Raw genomic sequence first — 17,189 nt, 5'->3', positions numbered from 1 at the left:
AGCTGTGTTTTGATGCTGTATTTTGTAAAGGGATCCCTTCTGGAGTGGTTTTGTTCTTTTCTTTCTCATGTGTCTGGTGGATTGTTGTTGTTTTTGATGTGAAACACATTTGCACCGTGAATGAAGTTATCCAGTGGGTTGGCCGCATATGTGGCTTTAGATGCTCCTAAAAGGGTGCATAGTGTGTATTCCCTATCAGGATACATTGCCTCTATATAAGTTGGCTCTCTGCTTTGTTCAGAGCAGACCTACCTTACCACAGATTTTCAAGAGTAACTGCAGCTCTGTCATATCATTAAATATTTAACGCTCTTAAAGTGTATTTGATACGTGGTATGGATCAATATAGACACTTCAACGTGTTAAATTTAGCCCTATTTGAGTTTAATTAACACTGTCAATGTTTCTGTGTATTTACTTTATTCTAGAGATGTGACTTTTATTTATAGACCAGTACTTTTACTTTCACCTTAGTAGATTTGAAGCAGACTAACTGTACTTTTCCACCTCTGGGCAAAATGTAAAAAAGTCCGATAATGCTTCAGTTATAAGGTTCCCTTTGCGGAGTTCAAACGGAAACTACAGACCTATCTCAACTATCTCAACAAAAAAGTACTACTGTGACTCCCTTATTCACAGGGGAATTTTTTTTAAGTAATTCTACAGCATTTCTCAATACTCCACATCTTTAACTTGCCACTTTTGTACTCTGTAAGACCTTGAATTGAAAAAATGTGGGGCAATGTACTGTATATTTTACATAGGAATATTTTCAAAATAGCAGTTGTTCTTCAGCTAATGTGTGGTATTCACATGTCACAGTACAGTATTTCCACCTGCTACATTCACTCACTGGTGTTAAAAACACACAGGTAATGGCTGTGATGTTTATTAGACAGAAGTGCAGTAATGCTAAGAAATCAGTCAAAGATTATTTAACCTAACATTTAAATCCAATCCTGTTTGCCAGCTGCTGGACATGAAGGTGTTTGTGGACACAGACTCTGACATCCGGCTGATAAGGAGGCTGAAGAGGGACATTTCCCAGCGTGGCCGGGACATCAGCGGCATCATCAAACAGTACAACAAGTTTGTAAAACCGGCGTTTGAGCAGTACATCGAGCCCACAGTGCAGTCTGCTGACATCGTGGTGCCCAGAGGTCAGTGAGAGCTTTACAGAACAAAATAGCAAATCTACCTCTCAGTATGTCTAAACTTCTCGTTTATACTTGTGTACATGGGCTTTTCTTGAATTTAAGCTTATGTCCTTTTGCCAGTGGTCCTCCTCAGTGTAAGTGTCTCTTGTGTTTGAATTCTGGCTCCTCTTTTTATTCACAGGAGGAGAAAACTTTGTAGCACTGGATTTGATTGTTCAGCACGTTCACAGTCAGCTGGAGAAGGTGAGAACTCCACTTGTTTTTCTTTGTTTGTTTAGGTTTGGTCATGAAAAGGATTTTACCGATTCAGCTGAACGTTTAGTTGATGTTTGCTTTTTCCCTCTTACAGACTGTGGCAGCTTTTTTATTTCTTTTATGTGGAAAAGTGCTGATAAGCGTTTCCACTGTTTGTTTTGTAAAATATACAGTTGTTGCTCCCGAGGGGGGAGTGTATTCAAACAACTCAGCAAAGAAGCTGGCTTCATAATGATCTAAATGAGAGCTAATGCTACACTACAGTCTGTTTAGTTGTTGGCTTCAATACAACAGGAGTAAGGAGATGTGTGCATCCTTGTGTGAGTAGAAACAATCAACTAGAGGGACAAGGGACATGTCTTAAAACAATCCTAAATTACATTCTTTATTTTAGCAGGGAAGAACCAGTGAGACAACGGCCTCCAGGGTTGTTCTGCAGCAATACAATAAAACAGAATAAGAAAAACATAGCAGAAACACATATTTGTACCCTAAAGATTATACTTTGGTGTATCAGTCACATTTTATGACTGCTAGACTAGTGCATCTCACACAAGCAGGAGTCATCAAGATTAAAACAAAAAATGTCTGGAAGTTTTCCCCTTTGTGCGTGGTAAATCTAGAATATATGGAAGTCTAACTTTTTGAATTAAACTACTGGGAAAAAATGTAGATCTTCAAGTTTGGTCTATGGCTCCCTTTTTGCATGTCATTCCCCACTCTCTTTTTTTCTCTGTGTCCAATTGTATCCTTAATAAAGGCATAAAAGATCAGAAATAAATAACTTTTAAAAGGAAAGATACATTAGACATTAGCTGATTCAATTTATTATGCACACTATAACAATTATAGATGGGTGTGCAGCAGCACAGTCATTTTTCCCACAGAAAAATGAATGCAGTCTCAGCTGCCCTGCACAGTTTGTGAACACTTCTGCCCTCTGCTGGTAATATAGAATAAATGGTCAGTCTTTCCCTCTTTGTCCTGCAAATCAGATTTGGAGAAAATCATTTTTCCTCTAGCTATTGTCTTTATTTCTTGTTTTAAAAAGTCTAAAGTTTGGTCCGAAATCAAGCACACTGGGCTGGAGTTAGTCTTCAAAATGTTAAATGAAACTTAAAGGCACATTAAATTGAATTTCTCAAAGTTTTTTTCAGTCTCAGACACTCAAAAACACTTTTTCATGACCCTCCTGGTCACTTTATCCCCATTTCCTCTCTCTGAAGGCTCTAAAAACTGAGCTCCACTTACCTGAGATAAACGATCACATAAACCCAGAACAGGTGTCCTCAATCTTCCTTCACCTCACTGTACTGTCAGCCACTTTATGACCTGTACCAAAATATGATCTGTTCCACCTTCGACATGTTCATTAATGACTGCAAGGAGAGCACACTGAACATCTTTCACACTCACATTTATGACACCTGCAGTAAGTAACGTGGATAACAGAGTAGACACCTATAGGGATGCGTGATTGTGACCTTAATTTGGTGCTATAAAAATCTTTTTACCTTTCACTCACATGAACAAGTTTATCCATTTGAATGAACAGTTATGGTGTCATTTTATAGTCTTTCAAGGCTTCTTTTAATATTCAAACTCCATATTTCTTTCTTTTAAATCACTCTGATGTTGTTAAACCAACTGAAAGAAACCAAACTTCATTTCTTACCAACAAACATTTATTTTGCTGCAAATGTTTGGCTTTGTTTGGGGGTTTTCTGTTACAGATTGGTTTATCTCATGTGTTTTTTTTCTTGTGTTTCACTGTTTGCACACACAAACCTGTGTGCCCTTGTGTGTGCGTCTGCTTGTGCGTGCACGATCCTCCCCTTGCCTGGCTGAATGCTGTGTAACCATTCCAGCGTGAGATCACTGTGAGGTACGACTGCTGCTTTTTTATTATTACACCGTCTCCATATTTCTTTTCCTTTTCATCCCTGCTTTCACTATCTCTTCTTCCTTCTCCATTAAATCAAACAAAGACACAATTACTGTTATTTCTGTGCTCTGTACTTTGAAATATATCAATCTGCATCCTTAATTTATGTCCATTACCTTATTTTTTGCCACAAGATTTTTTATTTTAGTGACCTTTCTGTGACACAAACAGCCCCCAACACTTCTTTTATTGACTTTTTCCTTTGTGCTCATATTTTATTGTTCTTTTGTCAAATCACTAATTTGATAAATACAACCTCACACAATAAGAAATGTCTGCCTGTCAGTCAACATGCATCATGGTTAGGTAAGTATAATCACAAGAATGCTCCTCATATAGCAAGTTAAAGTAGTAAGTATTTCTCCAGATATACCTGCACAAACAGGATCCTATGGTCATGCACTGATAGAAAGACACTAAACCAATTTCCAGACTTGTTCCAACCAGGACTTAAGCCAGCAACCGTCTAGGTTGTGTACCAAACAGTCACATGGCCTCACTAGCTTCAAATGAATTGACATGTCCTAGGCCTCACTAAGATTTGAAATAAACCCTGTGGTCACATAAAAAGGTAAATTCTCAGATCTTTTTCTCCAGGTGGCCCCCTATCGGTTTAAGGTCTGTTTGTGAACCTCCTGAGTGGTAAAGGACAACTTATCTCTCCTCTCAGCTCTCAGAGTGGCCTGTTCGACTGTAAATGAATTGAGTCACCTTAAATGAACCCACTTTGGAGACAAATTGAATCGAGCTTGCTGCTCGTCCGGCCTGAACTTGAAAGTATTTGTTCGGTGTTGCAGAGCGGTGATGTAGTGGAGCTGTTTTAACGCTCTAATGCTCCTCCTTTTTCCTTCTCTTTTGTCTTCTCTTTTGTCCTTTTTGTATTTTCCTTCCTGTATTTTTTTCTGTTCTTCTTTCTCATCAATGCTTATATCACTTTAACTCAACAAATGAAAATGTTTCACCTTCTCCAGAGGAAGCTCCGCTGGGATATGTGAGCCCCGCCTTGTGCATCCTTATTTAGTGATGTAGTGATTTATTTGTGATGCACTCTGGCCGTGTTACAACAGAATGTGAAAAAAAATATATTTACTTTAAAAAATGTACAGGCTTGCTTGATGTCTTTGCTGCTTTCATGACCAAAATTTAATGACATGTTAGAAGAGTTTTGGCAGGAAAGCAGTTAATTACCTGCAAAAGCATGCTTTATTTTTTTATTTTGGGGCAGAGCATGCATTAAACGTATCTGTTAGTAAATGGCAAACAAAGCATTTAAAGCAATAGTTAGCTTGCATTACTGCTGTTAACAATTGTTTGCATGTGTTTGAGAGTGTGTCCACCTCATCTGCTAGTTTTCAAAACAGCATTCCTTGTTTTATCTTTGGTGGCGTCTGGCAATGGCACACTCTGACAACATAGTCTGCAATCATGTTTGCCTTGCAACCACATCCCAGAATGTCTGCTGTAATATAATGACACTAAGTTCTGAAGACATCAGCTTAGATTTAGGTGCTTTTTGACTAAATTCCCAAAACATTAAGCTCAGGGACATTTCTGTTAGGAACTAAGTGGTTCCTGTGGCCCACTGCTGTCTGGGTTTATTAGGAGATTAAGCATCAGGCATCAGGACATAACCAGGTTTAAGAAGGCAAAGTAAACAAAAGATCTTTTACTAATAAAGATTTAGATTCCAATAATCTGATTTTAACAGACCAAGAATGTAACAGTCTTTGGGGTTTTCAACTTTTTTTTTTTTTTTTTTTTAAATGTTCAGTCAATGAACCATTTTTTATTTATATGGTGCCTATTAATAGCCAATATTATCTCAAGACACTTTCACTGAGGGCAAGTTGAGACTGCACTATCTATTACAGTGCCCATAAAAAGTATTCACCCCCTTGGATGTTTTACCTTTTTATTGATTTCAGAAATAAATAATGGTCAATATAATTTGGATTTTGGCAACAAAAATGCAAAAAACACCCCTGGTTTATTTCAATGTTAAACCAGATTTCTACAAAGTAATGTCAATTAAACAAAAACATGTTGGGCAAAATAAAGGATTGCATAAATATTCACTCCCTTTAAAGTGATTTATCTGATTCAACAGAGGCCCAGCCAGCTGGTGCTAATACTCTCACAGTCAGGGAAATGGGGATCACCTTGAGTGCAGTGAATGTGATTGTAGTATAAAGACACCTGTATCTAGAAGGTCCAGTCACTGGTTAATCAGTATTCTTGCTACCATTACACCATGAAGACAAAAGAACATTCCAAGCAACTCAGAGAAAAGGTGATTGAAAAGTATAAGTCTGGGATGGATATAAAAACATTTCCAAGGCACTGAACATCGCCCAGAGTTCAGTTAAATCCATCAAGAAATGGAAGAAATATAGCATATGTGAAAATCTGCCTAGATCAGGCCATCCTCACAAACTGAGTGAGCGTACAAGAAGGAGATTAGTGAGAGGGGCCACCAAGACACGTATGACTACTCTGAAGGAGTTCCAAGCTTCAGCAGCTGAGATGAGAGAGTCTGCAGACAACAACTGCTGGCCGGGTTCTTCACCTGTCAAAGCTTTATGGGAGAGTGGCAAAGAGAAAGCCACTGTTGAGGAAAACTCAGATTCAATATGGACTAGAGTTCACCAGAAGGCATGTGGGAGACTCCATGGTCAAGTGTGAGAAAGTTCTTTGGTCTGATGAGACCAAAATGGAGCTTTTGGCCATCAGACAAGTTGCAAACACTGCACATCACCACAGACACACCATCCCCACCATGAAGCATGGTGGTGGCAGCATCATGCTGTGGGGATGCTTCTCAGCAGTCGGCCCTGGAAGGCTTGAAAAGGTAGAGGGTAAAATTAATGCGGCAAAATATGAGGAAATCGTGGAGGACAATCTTAGTCAGTCTGCAAGAGAACTAGGGCTTGAGGGAAGGTTTCTTTTCAAGCAAGACAATGACCTGAAGCATGCAGAGAAAGCTACACCGAAATGGTTCAAAGACAACAGGGTGAATGTTCTGGAGTGGCCAAGTCAAAGCCCAAACCTCAGTCAACAGGTAATTTGTGTCTGGACTTGAAAATGGCTGTTCATGTCTGATACCCATGCAACCTGACAGAGCTTGAGCAGTTTTACAAGCAAGAATAGAGTAAAATTGCAGCGTCCAGATGTGCAAGGCTGATTGGTACCTACTGACTTGACGGGGATGAATATTTATGTAGCCATTTACTTTTCTGTACATATTTTGTACAGAATTGACGTGACTTTGTAGGAATCTGTTTTCAGTTTGACTTTGAAGAGGGTTTTTTGTCAAAAAAGCCAAATTATATTGACCACGACTGATTTCTAAAATCAGTAAACGGGTAAAACATTCAGGGGGTGAAAACTTCTTTGTAGGCACTTTACATTTATTTATAAAGACCCAACATTAATCGACAATGAGCTAAGCTCTAAGCAACATTTAGCAGAACTACAGTGGCAAGGAAAACCTTCCTTTTAACAGGCAGAAAGCTCAAACAGAACCAGACCCATGTCTGCTAAAGATGTGTTTGAGCTGAGAAGGGGTAGTGGAAAAGCAGAGAGAGGTAAGAGGAGGATGCAGATAAGAGGGAAACAGAGAATAAGGAAGAGGCAGGCAAAGGAAGAGAGAAGAGGAAGATGCAGAAAGACAGAATATAAGCAGATCAGTGACAGTAAGATAAATTTACAACTGCTTTGGCCATGAATTCATCTTGCATTTTCTTGGAATTTAAATGTATCCCACTTAGGGATGGCCCATGTAAAAATGGGTCTGTTTTCAATGTTTTCTTCATAACTTCTTTTGGTGTTACACTCCAAGTATGCCAATATTATCCCATGCTGACTGGACTATAATACATTTAAAAAATATTGAAAGACTCACATACTGTCATAAAGACACGAGGCAGAACTTGTACTGCCTGTGTCTGCCTCATAGTTGTTCAAATCACCTTTAAATCACACCCTAAGATCAATTTATTAATGTTTGCTTGTATTTGATTTCACAGATCGGCTCTTGCCTCAGCTCACCAGGGTCAGCCTTTACCCAAAACCCTCAGCGTGATGGAGAGCACGCCACAGGTCCGAGGCATGCATACCATCATCAGGTCAGAAAACACAGTCAAACACAAGTTTTATGACTGTACCCAAAAATTTCTACATGTTTATGCTATGTTGAGAGCAATTTAGGGGCATCTTTGAAAGCATGAAGGCTGGGATATTCTGGCTCCTCCTGAGACAAAATCTCTTCCCTGGTGTTTCTTCCTGACCTCTGTTTGTCTGTGCAGGAACAAGGAGACGAACAGGGATGAGTTTATCTTCTACTCCAAGAGATTAATGAGGCTTCTGATAGAACATGCCCTTTCATTTCTGCCTCTCAAGGTGAGTTTTTCCTCTTGTTCTTTGTGTGAAAGAGTCTACATTAAATGGCCTGGTGCCTCACTCTCAGGTTGTTGGAATTAACAGGTATAAAAGGTATTTTTCATCCTTTGAGATGCTTTTTGCAAACATCCAAATCATTGTTTTTGTTCCCTCTTCGTCCTTTCCTCTCCAGCCCGTGTCAGTAGAGACACCTCAGGGCGGCGTCTATAACGGCAAGAGACTGAGCGGTAAAAGAGTAAGTCTGCTTCTTTGCTTCTGTTTTTTTCCTATCAAATATTTGTGTTTATAAAGCTAAAGACCATATGGAGTGCTCGATGAAATCAGTTTTTTTAATGTCTTTTTTTATTCTGTTTTTTTAATCTTTACACTGAGATTACCATCAGAGAGACTGTGCCATTTATGTTTATGAATAACTTGTCCATACAAAACAGAGCCCAACATTAAATTTGGCTTTTGTTTTTCAATAGATCACTGGAGTTTCGATCCTGAGAGCAGGAGAGACCATGGAGCAGGCTCTGACGGCTGTTTGTAAAGACATCAGACTGGGAAAGATCCTCATCCAGACCAACCATGACACAGGAGAGCCAGAGGTGTTTGAGATTTAAACATAACAAACCTGTGCCTTTCGTCCGCTTATCTGGCAGCTTACCTGATTCTGGTTGAAACTTCTAAATGCTTTTCTGTTATACTTTTATATAAGTTATAATAATAATAATAAAAACAAGGGTTTCCAACATACTTTGACATGTGTAGCAGCAAGAAAAAAGCAACTAAACCCAAACAACAGACAGCGACAACAGAACAATGACAGCCAGAAACATCAACAGAACCCAAGCAGTTCAAGAACCTGATAAAAAAAGCATGATCAAGATAATAAACTAACGGCATCAAGGCAAGACACCAGAACCTAAATGTCACAGATACCAAACATATCATAGACATCATTAGAGCGCAGGCATCATAAGACTCCATGCAAATTAAGACATCATTAGAGCACAGACATCACATGACATCATAGGTACCATAAAAAACAATAAAAACAGCAGGAGCCCAGCTACACAGGTTAAGACCAAGAGGACCTAAATGTAAGAAGTGAGCAGTTAAGAGACATAGAGAGATAAAAAAGAAAAAACAATGAGAGAACTAAAAACGGTCAAAGGAGAGTAAAAGCAATCAGACAGGATAAAGAAACAAAACAAGAGCCAGTAAAAACAGTAATATAGCTATTGGGGAGGGGGGTTCAAGTTAGATAATGCTCTATAAGTATAAGTTGTTAAAATTGATCAACTTAATACAAAAAGTAGAAAAAAGGAAACCAATTAAAGAAACAGAAGCATTAGAGGGATGAGGTTTAAAAAAAAAAAAAAAAAAAAACTTGTCATTTATTTAGTGAATTCACCTTCAAGCAAAATGAAAAGGATGATGATGTGTCAAAGTAATTTTCTTTTGTGTTAAATTTTGTTTTCTCTTTCTAGCTTCACTACCTCCGTCTGCCCAAAGACATCAGTGAGGACTACGTCATCCTGATGGACAGCACTGTGTCCACCGGAGCCGCTGCTCTCATGGCTGTCAGAGTGCTTTTGGTACGTCTACGCAGGAAAAACACTGAGCTTTAGATTTAAAATGCATAAATAAATGAATAACCTTCAGACTTCTCTTAATGAATTTGATTGAATGTAGAAGAAAATAATTTCAAATCATGTGAGAAGAAGACTAAAGACTAATGTGACAAGTGCTTAGCACCTCATTATGTTCAGGTGAAGAAGTCACATGACCAGCTACATAAATTATCACATGATGCAGGTTGAGACTGTCTTGAAAAAAATGTATCCACCAAAAAATTGCTTCTAATATGTTTTTTCCATGTTAAAACCAATCCTAGTATTCACGAACACAATGTATTAGGTTTTGTCGAATAAATAATTTTCAGTGTTTTGTTGTTAAAATTAGAATTTTATCGAGTAGAGCAGTTGTTCTCGAACGGTGTGGCAAGGCAAGCTAAGTCTTGGCGTGCCGTAGCAATTTGTGCAACCATGCATAATTACAGCAACAATACAGTAACTTCAGTTCAGTCAGGACCACTTTGTCAAGAAACACACATGCACTTATTGCTGTTATTCATACATGGCTGTTCTGAGAAGGAGGAGCTGGGGTGGAGGGGGGTTGTAAAAAGTGGGTTGGAGATGATCAGCAAAGCATAGCCAGCAGTTTAAATATGGCAGCATGAGTGTGGATAGCCATTTGCATGGGTAAAAGCAAATTAGCTGATGAGGGTTTTTGTGAGATCAACTGATCTCAATTATGTAGCAGTGCTTGACTCTGTGGCCTGCCTGAACTAATGCTATATGCTTGATTTACTGTAACATATTTTAAATAGGCAACTTTGTATAGACATGGATTTGGTGTGCCTTGAAATTTTGGCTTGATCTAAAGTGTGCCTTGGGCAAAAAAAAGGGGAAAACCCCTGGAGTAGAGTGCACAAAGCCTAATTTGTTGTGCCTATATTGTTAATTTTCCCTTCTTCAGGACCATGATGTGGCAGAAGATAAGATCTTCCTATTATCCTTGTTAATGGCCGAGATGGGGGTCCACTCGGTGGCCTACGCCTTCCCTAAAGTCCGTATCATCACCACCGCTGTGGATAAGGAGGTTAACGACCAGTTCCACATCATTCCAGGCATCGGTGAGGAGCTTTAATTTGAACTTTACCTGAATTTAAAGTATTATAGACACATTTTCTTTAAATGTTCGTTATCAAGATGACATACTGATAAATGGTAAGTGGACTTGAGCGTGTTTAGTGCTCTTCTAGTCATCCGACTACTCAAAGGGCATTCACACACTGATGGTGAGGGCCGTCATACTCTCTTCAATACTCACTTGCCAGAGGATACATCATGTGACTGGATTAGCCGGGGTTTTGAACCCATGACCTGATTGTGACTCTATTTTGACCCGACTGTACCTCCTGAGCCACAGTCGCCCCATGTTTAAGTAACTTGCATAAAGTTTTAAATAGTCTGTTGATGTTGGAAAAAGGAAGGCATTTTGGTTCTTTAGGTGCTGCCAGAAATGTTCAACAGATTTATTTGGCATGTAAAAAGTAAGAATACAAAGGCACCGTCACCTCTGATTTTAAAACAGGGACAAGTGAACGTCTCGCCCCGCTGACCTCGCAGAGCTCATCGGCTCGATTATATACGCCAGAGTCAGCCTCTGCAAAACTTTATGAATTATCCTTAACCTTTATCGGCAGGCAGCGAAGGGCAATAAGAAAATGTGATGCATGGATCTTTCAGTGGAGGTATTAAATGGTAAATCAACAGTGAATCACACTGAGCAGAAAGCTGCTCAACTGCTCTCTCTCTCTTTCTCTCTTTGGGCTTTAAATGCTCAATAAGCTGCATTTCTGGACAAAATTGGTTGGATTCAAAGCACATACTTTTCTCAGTCTGCTGAAAAAGAATAATGTGTTTAAGATTTGATTTCTTACAGGCAATTGTTAAGTTTTTAATTGCCCTTTTGTGCTGGAAATAATGGGAATGAGCCACAGCTGCAGAAAAACTTACTTTGCAAGGTTTTTTAATTAAAAGTCTCACTCCATTGAGACAATGCACTTACAGTGATTTCTACCAGTTTTGGGCATCTTTAAACCAAGTGGTAACCCTTGGAAGCTCCTAAGTACATACTGAAAGAGTTTGATGTCTGATAGTCCAGAATGCATACAGAGGTGATCTGGGATGCCTTCATCCTGACACTGGTTGTGTGGACACAAGGCTTCTGGCATACGTTAAAGACCACCCTGCTAGCTGACTCTAGTGGATAAAAAGCATGGCTTTACTTATGTCCATCCAGGCTCGCTCAGGGAACTGCAGCTCTTTTTAGAGATTATTTTGCTCAGCTCAGTAATAAGAGTCTGTGTTTTGGCCCCCAAATGATTCTTCATTTCCTACCATTTGGCCTTTTTTTAATATCCTCAAAACAACAAAAATGGGTGTCAGTTTAGCTCAGTTGGTAGAGCATACACCAATATACTAAGGCCCTGGTCCTCGTCGGGGGATCCTGGTCTTGGAAAATCATTTGTCAGAAGGTCAACATTTCTGTATTACAAATCCTTTTTTTGGACTGGTGTTTTGTGATGTTCTAGTATTTCAAGATTGTGTAAGCCATAATCATTAAGAAAATAAAAATATTGAAATATTTCACTTTGTATGAGATGCATCTAGAATATATGGAAGTCTAACTTTTTGAATTAAAGCCCAGCAAAATAACAAACATTTTCATGATATTTAAATTTTTTTTAGATGCACCTGTATGTGGGAGGCTGGCTGTCAGTGGCTCTTTTATGGCTAGTGATGGCTGGAAGATTTGCTTCAATTAATAGATGGGAAAAAAGTAGTCATGCCACCCGGATAGAGTATGTACCAAATTTCCCTGTCAGGCAAAGAGAGGGCAGCCCACTGTGCACCTGGGTCCTTGAGGTGTCCTTAGCTGAGCACACAGCTTTGTTCATATTTGCTGTTTAAGATACTATCGTCAGCATTTTATTTACCCAGTGTGGGACATATTATCATGCCTTATCTATGTTTGATGTTAATGACTTTGTAGATTTATATTTGTGCTAATTAAGCCAATTTGCATGCTAGTCGACAGGCTTAGCTTAGCTGTATGTACTTATAATGAGTCTAATGCTACTTAAGTTGTAGTTTTCATGTTAACACATACATTTGGACTGAGCTAATCTGTTTTAGCATATTACCTGCTCTGTGTTTATCATACTTCATACACATATAACTCAACTAAGTAAACCGGAATATAAGTTGTCCATGTTTTATTGCTTCTAATCGAAGCACCCAGGTTGAAAGGCATATATTAGACCAGTGCCAGATCTAATAATTCATTTCCAAGTATGTTAGGTCTTCAAATTCCATATTACATGGTTTAAACTTTTGCTTTCTCATATTATTTTGAGGTTTGAATCTTTTGAGGTCACCTAAAGTTGCCTAAAGGAGAAAAAAACATTACACCACCGTTTAGTCATTTATTTCTTTTTTCACCTATGTTCTGTTCTTGTTTCCAAAGGTAATTTTGGAGATCGTTACTTTGGCACCGACGCTCCGTCAGACTGGTGTGAGAGTGATGAGGGCATGGACTTCTGAATACCAGAAACCCATCAGAGGATGTGTTGTTACAAAAAGCACTTAGAGCTGTGAGAAGAGAGAAAAACGCTCCTTCATTCCTCACAGCTGTCACTAACTTCATCGACGTCCACCTGAAGGACCAGGTGATGCAGTATACACTGCTTTCTGATCACACCAGTGACTCACATGTGATCTAATTATCCACTATTATTCTCAGTTTGACAGAGGTCATATAAACAGCATGTTGATTATATCTAGAATTAGAATATTTTCAGACTAAAATTAAGTTAAGATTCAGCATATTCAGACATATGCTCCTCATCTACACAAAGTCTGAGATGCATGGCCTTTTGCCTGTTTACTGTTGGGTCTGTGCCTTGTCAGCAAACAAACAGGGAAAGTTAGAGAACCTTACATGAATATTTATCCTCATAAGCCATGTGAACAGCTTATTAGGAATATCAGATTTCAGGGCAAGGACGGGGAAAGCTCAGTGGCAGGATTTAGTTTTAAAAAGGAGGTAGACTGTTACCTGTGCCAATGGATTTCTTCTATTTATAGATGTTGAAGCTGTAAGCAATATTGTACAGCCACCCAAGTATATTTCTGGCCATTTCAACCTTTTCAGACATTTGTATCACCATCTGTGCATGCAAGAGAGGCGTGCATATGTCCCTCCCGTGAATGCAACAATAGATGTGTGATGTTAAAGAATTATCTTCATATGCCAATGTTTTTCTGCAGCTTTAATCATGCTGTCCTCATTTCAAAAGGGGAGACATGTTATTAGATGTCTTTATACATTGTACTGTTGATATATACTTTTAAAATAGCAGAAACACAACAAAATAAACATATAGGATGGCCATATCTGCCACAGAAGTTAAGTGTAGCTCCATGGGAGACACTGATATCTATGAAACTGTTAAAAAATAGCAAACTTTGGTTGATGTAAAATGGCAACCAATGCAGAAGAAAGTCAAATCATGAGTGGCGTACAAATTGATGAAGTGGTGATATTTCACTTGAATCTCAAAATTACATGCTGTTTTTTATGTCAAATCAATCCGTTTGCTTGAATATAATGTAAATAATGTTGCTAGGTATGTTTTTGCAGGTTTTGAAGCTTCAGTCGTGACCTTTCTTTTGTCTCCTGCTGTCTATTTGCAGAAAGAGCTTTGAAATTTGTGTTTCTTCCAGCAGTTTGTACCATCAAGTCCTTTTTTTAACCTTTATAAAACAGATATTGTAGATGATTAAGAAGTCCAAACAATCCAATCCTTAGCTTTGCACGAAGACGTGAAAACGATGAATAACAAGGCCTCGTTTTTTAAGATAATTCTGTTTAAATAGCTCTTAGAAGACGCATTAGTCTGCGGGGGAGGTTCCTAAAATTTGAAGGTAATATACTGCATCTAGCTTGCAATGTAGTGTTCTTTTCATTTCCTTTTTTATAGCTTAAAGCATTTTTGTAGGAAATCTTAGTGTATTATTTTAGCTTTGCTGGTGAAGCTTCATCGTTTCTGTACTGTAAATTAATTTAATCTCAGGCAACTTTGAAAAAAAAACAAAAAAAACAATGAGGAATTATACTTGAACTAGAAGAGTGATGATTAAGGGAAGCAATCAAATGTTAGTGATGTTTTTTTTACATTAATTGTTTTTATTATGTTTATTATTGCTGTAATTGTCCATTCCTTGAACCTTTACATAGAGAATTTTCTGCACTGATGAAAGTGTCTTTTTTAAGCAAAAACATTTTTCACAAGTTAAAACCTTTAATATCATTATTACATTTGTATTAAATATTTAACTCCGCTTTAGATAATTATTCGGTAAAGATACTCCATGTTTTAAGTTGCGTTGTCTGGAAAATCTCTGTATAAACTGCTGTTACGCTCGGTGCCAAAAGCAACAAGTCTGACAGTTGTTGAGTTCTTTTGTTTCTCCTGTGGTCTGATTTATTGTCGGTAAATCCACAGCACTGTATGAACATAAAATCTGTTTTCAAAAAAGAAAAAAAAAAAAAAACACCATTTGGTTCAGTTTAAGGCAGCATTTTTGGTGAGTTTCTCATATGTAAAGTAAAAAACAAAAATACATTCCCTGTTTTTTTTTTTTTTTTAGTGTGTTTACATGCACATTAATAAACCAGTTATCTGCTGATTTCTGAAATTACACGATTACTGAAGCAGTCATTTAAACCACGTAATGTAATGCTCTATTACAGGTAAAGGATTATGAACGATTATATTAATGCTCTTAGCTTTTTGCAGAATAATCTGATTATTCAGGGCTGCAGATAGAAGCATTACTTATGTTCTGTTTTATCTGCATACGAGTTAATTACACAACTTGAAGTGGAAGAAGAAAACAAGCGGAGTGGGGAGGAAGTTAGCTGTCATGTATGACAAGGTAATAGATTTAGCCTGCCGGTCAATAAGAAAACGGGGAAAAATCTGAATAGTGGAAGCAGTTTGAACCTTTTTGGACTAAAATCAAAATCAAAATATGACATTTATGTGTTCAATTTCTTTTATTCTGTTTTCAGCTTTTTAATTTATGTAATGTGTTTTTCTTTTACTGAATTTCTTCTGTATTTTAGCTTTTCTGTCAGCCTAATAGAGCTACAGTGTAAAAGTTGGGTTATAAGTGTACTGTATTTGATAAATTGCAAGACTGAACTCGCAACACTTATTTCCCACTTCTTCTCATTCTATTTGAAGAGTTGATTTTAAAAATCAAGCCTCAATCACTGGACAGTTTGGTGGAAAATGCTGCTTTATTTAGCATTACTTTGACATTTCTGTTAAGAACAATCGTTCAGAATAAAACAATATGCAGATCTGTGGGTGCAGCTATCATAAATGTCTGGATGTTTATTTTTACTGCTTTTTCATGTGTCAAAGCTATGGTATATTACATCATTCTGTCTGGACCTGCTCTGGTGTCATTAGATGTCTGATGTCTAGTTTGGAGCTATATGAATAAAACTGACCTGACTTGACTTCTGTATTCATCCTGTATTTAACACGTTATTTCTTTGCTGTTGCTTCACAGTATTGATATGCATTGTGCGGCAGATTATTTCTGTTGATACTTATGTTCCTGCAATAGAAAGTCACCCAAGCCCCTCTGTGGGCTGTCCTCGGGGAGTCTTTTTAATGCGGTATTAGTTTTGCTTGCGTCCAGCTGTATTGTGAACTCAGTGCAAATAAAAAGTGTTGTTTTAAGCTTTTAGAATAGTTGTTACCATTAGAGAAAATTTTCTACTGAGACTTTATATGTAAGCCATGAATGGACATGGCTATACTCAATTTTCCTGTAATAATGACCAAATAGAATCAGAATCATTTATTGTCATTGTACACAGGTGCAACGAAAGTGTATGCAGCTCCTTTCAGTGCAGTAATCATTTTATTATTGAAACTGCTCTGAAACTGAATACAGGTGATTTCTTGAGATGTCCACCTATTTATCTCATCTTGAAAAAAACAATGCTTTATTGAGATGTGGCTGATTTCATTAATTTTCTGGTGATCTCAAGGATTTAACCTTTTCACAGTACTGCAGTATGTCTGCTTAGAGCTTCCTTACTTTTGTTTGAACTGTGTGGCAATATTTTTTACTGCAAATGTTGTCAATCCTCCAAGTGGCTACCAGTACTGTAATTTTATAAACCAAACTCCAGATGAAAGTTTTTAAAACATTTTCACTCTATGTAATGTCACTGGAGGAAAAATAGATGGGTGTTTAATTAATCAAAACTCTGGTGAAGGAGCTGCCCTTCACCTGGCATGAACAGGCACACCTAAAAGGATTGAAGCTATAATTGGTCTGTTATTAAACCTGTCTGGGTCAGTTTTTCAGGCAGCATCTTTTTTTGTGAGAATTTATTCTGTATTCAGGCTTTTTTTGTTTTATAAATACAATATACTTTTCAAAGTAGAATTATTAACTTCAGAATAACATCGGGTGTTTTCGTTGTGGTTAAATCCAAAACCAATGGTTTTCCGCAAGGGGGCGGTAGAGTGTTTGTTTACAGCGGACGTGACGCAAATTGCAGTTCTTACGATCCCTTCAGGTACGGTGGGAAATAATCAAACTTTCATAATGTGGTTTACATATTTGAGAAAGTAAGGCAAATTGGCGTGGTAAGTCCAAGATGTTTCACCGTGCACATTCAGTGAGTACATTTAATAATTTTAATGTTTTTATCTTTTTACCTGTCTAAAGATTTAATTCTTTTTTTTATTTGACAAATTAAAAAAAATCCCAAAACACCACCCTAAG

At 37.8% G+C, this 17,189-nt stretch overlaps 1 protein-coding gene across 2 annotated transcripts in view; it reads left to right on the top strand.

The window, feature by feature from the left end:
• si:ch211-243j20.2 (uridine-cytidine kinase-like 1) overlaps positions 1–15,903 on the top strand; it is a 41,068-nt gene extending 25,165 nt beyond the window's left edge. The window contains exons 6-15 of one of the 2 annotated variants that reach the window (XM_041805499.1): positions 971–1,160; positions 1,339–1,400; positions 4,329–4,348; positions 7,383–7,481; positions 7,662–7,755; positions 7,928–7,990; positions 8,223–8,345; positions 9,231–9,338; positions 10,282–10,438; positions 12,838–15,903. In XM_041805499.1, the coding sequence (XP_041661433.1) occupies positions 971–1,160; positions 1,339–1,400; positions 4,329–4,348; positions 7,383–7,481; positions 7,662–7,755; positions 7,928–7,990; positions 8,223–8,345; positions 9,231–9,338; positions 10,282–10,438; positions 12,838–12,914 (993 nt within the window). In that variant the 3' untranslated portion in view covers positions 12,915–15,903. Of the gene's footprint in view, positions 1–970; positions 1,161–1,338; positions 1,401–3,280; positions 3,298–4,328; positions 4,349–7,382; positions 7,482–7,661; positions 7,756–7,927; positions 7,991–8,222; positions 8,346–9,230; positions 9,339–10,281; positions 10,439–12,837 lie in introns of both variants that reach the window. The other variant, XM_041805500.1, reaches the window with a different exon arrangement.
• Positions 15,904–17,189: the final 1,286 nt, after the last annotated feature.

This window comes from Cheilinus undulatus, linkage group 14 (assembly GCF_018320785.1).
Source record: "Cheilinus undulatus linkage group 14, ASM1832078v1, whole genome shotgun sequence".
Lineage (NCBI taxonomy): Eukaryota > Metazoa > Chordata > Actinopteri > Labriformes > Labridae > Cheilinus > Cheilinus undulatus.
Note: the sequence above shows the minus strand (reverse complement) of the source record. Positions and strands in the feature narration are given on the sequence as shown.